Below are 6,279 nucleotides of genomic sequence, written 5' to 3' on the forward strand. Positions count from 1 at the left end.
CCATCATCTGAGGCTTTCATTCAGTAATTAAATTTAATTATCTGTGATCATGAATAAAGATAAATAAAAGATACAAAAGCACTTTAACACATCCAATGCAGCTACAGTTCTGTTTTGTTCCATGGTGCAGATTGTCTTTATTATTACGTGTAACTTGCTTTTATAGAAAAAGATTGCATCAGGGGAGGAGGTACGCAGATGCTTTGCTCTTTAATAAGCAGCCTTCACAGATATCCTCTTGTTTTCAGCAAGACTGGGGAATCTTGCTCTAAACAAAGCATGGGCGTCATCTACCTTGGGAATTGCTATCGTGCCTCATGACAAAATAACACCTTTGTAATAACACTTGGCATTTCAGTTTAGGATTATATTTTCAAAATCTATGTATCCACGGTTTGTTGGCTTCGATATTTGATCATGAAATTTCTTTCGACTTATTCTGTAAATTTTGCTGTATATTTTTACAAAGTTCACATACAGCTATAACTCTGATATTAGATATTACTTATTGCTGAGGTTTAGGTCTCGTTATAACCCATTGCTGGTTTCATTTTACCGTTAAGGCTTGACGAGAATTTCTGTAATGCTACACAAACACATTCTCAGCATTCTAGTTTTTTATGGCGATGAAACAGCAGCGCGTACATTTCCCTATTAATTTGTCCCTCTCTTGTTACAGACGAGTTGCGTGCAGCAGTGCAGCAGGGCGGTTACAGCAGTGGTAACAGCAGCGCGTGCATTCACTACGACCTTCTACCGAGGAGACCTATAACAATTCTCATCAGCAGCGTCAATGTCTTTCTCACAATTGCTCGGTCTTTCCCGTTTCTATAAAAGCCAGTCTGTCTCGTGCAGATAAGAAGCTACACAATGAAATCATTGTACATCTGTCATTCTCAGCATCCAGCTGTCATGAAGTCGCCGATTCGTACATTTGTTGCCGAAATTCTTCTGTACACGTTGACACCTGAAACCATTTTGATCTTTACACACAAACGCAAAGGGAATCTCATAACATCCGCCAGGCTACTCTTTCCAGATTTGTTTTGGAGACATCTTTCATTACATGACCGGATAGTTTCTTGCTATTACAAGCCAAGTTTTGGAATTCTCTTCCTACTTGTGTTTTTCCTGACTATAACTTCTCTGCTGTTATTAGGAAGGGGTATCACTCCTTTGATGCTGGAACTATATATATATATATATATATATATATATATATATATATATATATATATATATATATATATATATATATATATATAAAAAATATGATACACACACATATATATATATATACACATACACGCACATATATATATACACATATACACACATATATATAAATATATAATATACAATTCCAGTATCACCTTCTGAAGAAAGTCAGGGATTGATACACGCACATATATATTTATAATTATAAGTTAACATGTATACATGTTCCTTGTATATCAATGTGTACGTGAAAAATGTCGGGTAAAGTTTTGTTTCTGGAAGGTAAAAAGATAACATACGGACGCATTACAGAAAAAGGAAACATCTTCCACCATGTGGTTTCAAATGTTTAAAAATGGAATGAAATTCTGTAAGTTTACCGCGTTAAAAATGAAACAAAAACACACACATACATGACTCAATAGATGTTGATTGATGGCTGTATAATTTTGATGTGTGTTCTATACAGTTTTCAAACCATCACACCATAATCGCGCCTTCGTTATTCATCATTTACTGAATAAAATGCATCGTCGTGTACCTTGATAATTGTACGATAATGGACAAGCATGCTGAACAATTATATAGATACCTGTTGCCTTCGCTAGCAACCATTATTTGCATTGATATGATCATAACATAACCGTCATCACTTATGACTCGATATACTTGTGTTTTGTATTCAACATCAAACCATTATTAAGTGTAAAATGCTCGTATGTGCGTACAAATATAGATTTGGATTAAAAGTAAAAAAAAAAGGTTTGTTTTATTTTGACACGATTTCGTGCGACTCTGGACAATTGGTATATCATCAATTTTGTAGGCAAGGCCGAAAACCGGAATAATTTTTCAGCGAGTTGGATTCTAAAATAAGCCCCCGTGCAACAACGATATCTCTTTGGAATGCAACACTTCGATATGAAAAGAAAAAAGAATAATGTGAGAAGGTGGTAGCGAGTCAGTAACTACATCCTGGAGTAAGTATACACTTCGAGAACCAAATTAAAACGAAGAGATGAAATATTTTTGAAGCCGGAATACCTTTGAGAATGATGACCGCTTCATCGACCTCTCACGACCTGAACAGGTCACTTTTCTTGTAATTATGGTGAGTAGGAATGATGCATTTCCCTGTGAACTCTGGACCTTCATTTGTTGAATAAAAAAACTGGTCGTAGTCACGAGGATTTCATCGTCATATCTCATGCCTTTATGGCAGTGCAGAATACAAGACATATTCCTCGCAGAAGAGAGGTAATAAAGAATAGTCATTAAACTCTACTCCCATCACGAAAAATGAAAATGTTGGAGGAATTCTCGTGCTCAGTCGTATAGTATACGACTTGGGAATGACAGTAATGTGAAGTGAGATTGAGGATAATCTCAAAGAAAATAGCTTTGGTAATATTGGATATATATAGAGCTATTATATATTTATATATATATATCGACTGTATATATAGAATATATAGAAATATATATATCTATATATATATATATATATATATGTATATATATATATATATATCCTTGAATACATTTTCCCTGCAGCGCCTCCGCTACATACTGCAAATTATCGTGACAAGACACAGTCGACATCAATAGCGTTTAATTCGTTAATGGTTGATTCCAATTAGGTTTACATATTCAACGGAAATGTCAGAGTGGCGTATTACCTGTAATATTGGTGTGTGGACGTTGTCAAAGGCCAGGTTGAAATAAACCAGTTATATTATGATACCGTATAATAATATAATATATATATATATATATATATATATATCTAATTATTATCCCTATATATTATATAGATATATTATATTATATTTATCATATATTAATTTCTATAGATAGGATATATATATATATATATATCTAATATATATGTATATATATACACATATACATGTATGACGTGCACACATCTATGTATACTATAGATTATACATAATATATGTATAGTATATAGTATACATTTGTGTGCACGTCATATATGTATATGTTTATGTATATCAATATATATATATATATATACATATATATGTATAGTATACATTTGTGTGCACGTCATATATATATAATTGTGTATATATATATAATATATATATATAATTGATTTGATTTCAACCTGATCTTTGACAACGTCAACACACCAATATTACAGGTAATACGCCACTCTGACATTTCCGTTGAATATGTAAACCTAATTGGAATCAACCATTAACGAATTAAACGCTATTGATGTCGACTGTGTCTTGTCACGATAATTTGCAGTATATAGCGGAGGCGCTGCAGGGAAATGTTATTTCAGGATCGCTGTTTACCCTTCTCGTAGATTTTATGACGAGTAAAATTCTCGGAGATGAAAGAGAAGGTCTGGGTTGGTTTGACAATAGCAATGATAGGACCTTGACTGAGCAGTACATGCAGATGATGCTGTTTAATCTATAATAATAACATCCGAGTGGATCGTGTTTGTCCTTCCCCTGGTGGCAGTAAGGGAGTCGACATAGCCACCCACAACTGCAAACCAGTTTGTCCGCCCAAGGTGGCGCCGGGGTAGGTTGGGTAACGGGAGGGGAGGGGACACATCTACCCTCTTCCTGCAAACCTGCTTGTCAGACCCTGGTGGGGTCGGGGTAGGTAGGGAATTAGGAGGGTAAAGGAGACGGCAGCACCGGGTTCCAGCGCGAGTAGCACTCGCCAACATCGTCGTAAGCAACAAACCCACCAGATTTCCAAAGTTTGCATAGTAGATTGCATCACATGACTAGAAAGACTGGACTCAAAACAAGATAAGTAGATGAAATGAGGACAGATTATGCAAAAAGTTGAATCTTTCAATCAATTAGGGACACTGATATCGAGTAGACGCAGGTTCTTTCGAGTTAGGATTTAGCAAAAGACTGAAAAAAGCGAATGAAACAATGCGAAGGTTGGATACGATTCTGCGAGCAGACCGAATTTTATACGAAAGTAAGATTATTTATAAGCCTAGTATGAACTGTGTTGCTGTATAATGGTAACGCCAAAGGTAGAACCAAATTATTTATACTGCGAACTCGTCGAATTGGTCGTGTTTCAGGGAACAAAGTGTTCAGTGTAATCTCTTCCGTTCAATTTTCTCGTCGTAATTATTCTTGAAATATATTTTACCTAAGTTTTATAGCGATGCTATGTACCCGTCTTAAAATGCCAAATGATTACAGCTATTTTGATTTTTATAGAGAAAAACTAGAATAGTGTAAAAATAAATAAAAACTCTTGAGTAATATAAAATAAAAGCGGAAAGAAAACAGCAGCAGGCGAAAAAAAAAATAAATAACGCACTGCAACAAAACACAAGTTAAATATTAGTTATTGACTTATTGATAATTCTAACTAGCACTTCCTACGGTTATGCAACATTTGCCAAACAATCTCCAGTAAAAAGCGATAGTCTTACATGTCATATTTTAGACGCCGTACTCTGGAGTCGAGCCGTCCACTGGCGCCATCTATTGACGATATCCTGAAATATTGCCGAGGGCGCTGTTATCCTTGTCGATTATAGAATTTGGTAGGTTGTCGGCACCTTCATGATACGTAAAGGTAGGATCATGATATATTATCGTGTTTTATGATGACAAAATACATTTTTGGCCATACAGAACTGTATCTGTTATGGGATTAATGTCATTCTCGACATGAAAACTTCGTGTAAGGTACTTAATGACAGGTTTCTGCTAGGTTTTTGCGATGTGACAATGAAATCATGATGCACAATTATGGTTTATGATTCAGGTACACATTTTGTCATGGGAAACAATATTTAGTTTCATCAGCCGGCTGCTTGCCTTTTAACTTTCTGATTAATTCCAACTTTCATCAAATCAAAACTTTCTATTTTTCCGTTCCAGGCTTTAGATTGCTAAACTCCCTTCAGTTTCGTTTTGTTTGTTTGTATGGTGTTTTTTACGTTGCATGGAACCAGTGGTTATTCAGCAACGGGACCAACGGCTTCTATCACCAGAAATGCACATTTCTCACTCCTCAATGGAATGGCCGAGAATCGAAGCCGCGACCACCGAGGTGGGACGCTAATACCATACCAACCACGCCGCTGAGGCGCTTTCCCTTCAGTTTCACTCGACTTTGCATAGGAGCCTGGTGAGGACCTCAAAACATCATCGACCAGCAGAACCAAACCAACGCGAATTTCTTGATATCGTAAGATAACCATCGGTACCCCACCAAAGATTAAATATATACCGGACTACATTCTGTCCCCCCATTCATGTGGTAATGGATGATCTGACACAGGGGTGGCCAGACTTTTGGACTCCGAGATCTACTCTAAAGAATAAAACTCTTTTACGATCACGTTACGGTGACCAGATTTCTGAGACAAAATCCGGGTACATTTTCGGCTCAGAGGCGTAAGAAACTCCAAAACATGACGCCAATAAGTGGTATCTCAATATTTACTGTTATTTACGCTTTTTCACGGCCCTACAAACCACCTTGAGTTTCTTATATTGAATCTAAATCAAGGTAGGCTATATTTCAATGACTGCTCACCAATGATTAAGCAGTATATTAAAATGATCTATGGGGGAAACACCGCTGGATGGCAGAGAGAAAGTGGTGGTAGCTAGTTGCTGCTGGTGGGAAGGAGGTAAGAGGGCAAAAGCATCGTTGCCAATTCTGTGGTGCTTGACACACACCGATGCCTTTACAAACTGTTTCCATCAATAATCTAGCTGCCATAAGATGCAATATGATATACTATAATATATATATATTTATGTATATATATATATATATATAGTATGGTATATATATATATATATATATATTATATATATATATTATATATTATATATATATATTACAAATAGGTACCAATTAGCAACAGTGGGGCAAGATGGGAGTCATTCGGAGACGTGCATGACGATACTGACGAAGCTATTTTGATTATTATAGAGAAAAACTAGAATTGTGTAAAAATAAATAAACACTCCTGAGTAATATAAAATAAAAGCGGAAAGAAAACAGCAGCAGGCGAAAAAAAAATAA

At 35.8% G+C, this 6,279-nt stretch overlaps 1 protein-coding gene across 5 annotated transcripts in view; it reads left to right on the plus strand.

Moving 5' to 3' along the window:
- LOC135226612 (immunoglobulin superfamily DCC subclass member 3-like) overlaps positions 1-1,243 on the plus strand; it is a 35,568-nt gene extending 34,325 nt beyond the window's left edge. For all 5 annotated transcript variants that reach the window (XM_064266323.1, XM_064266320.1, XM_064266321.1 and 2 more), the window contains exon 9: positions 680-1,243. In XM_064266323.1, coding sequence (XP_064122393.1) covers positions 680-834 — 155 coding nt within the window. In that variant the 3' untranslated portion in view covers positions 835-1,243. The remainder of the gene's footprint in view (positions 1-679) is intronic.
- The last annotated feature ends 5,036 nt before the right edge of the window (positions 1,244-6,279 follow it).

Source organism: Macrobrachium nipponense, chromosome 14 (assembly GCF_015104395.2).
Source record: "Macrobrachium nipponense isolate FS-2020 chromosome 14, ASM1510439v2, whole genome shotgun sequence".
Lineage (NCBI taxonomy): Eukaryota > Metazoa > Arthropoda > Malacostraca > Decapoda > Palaemonidae > Macrobrachium > Macrobrachium nipponense.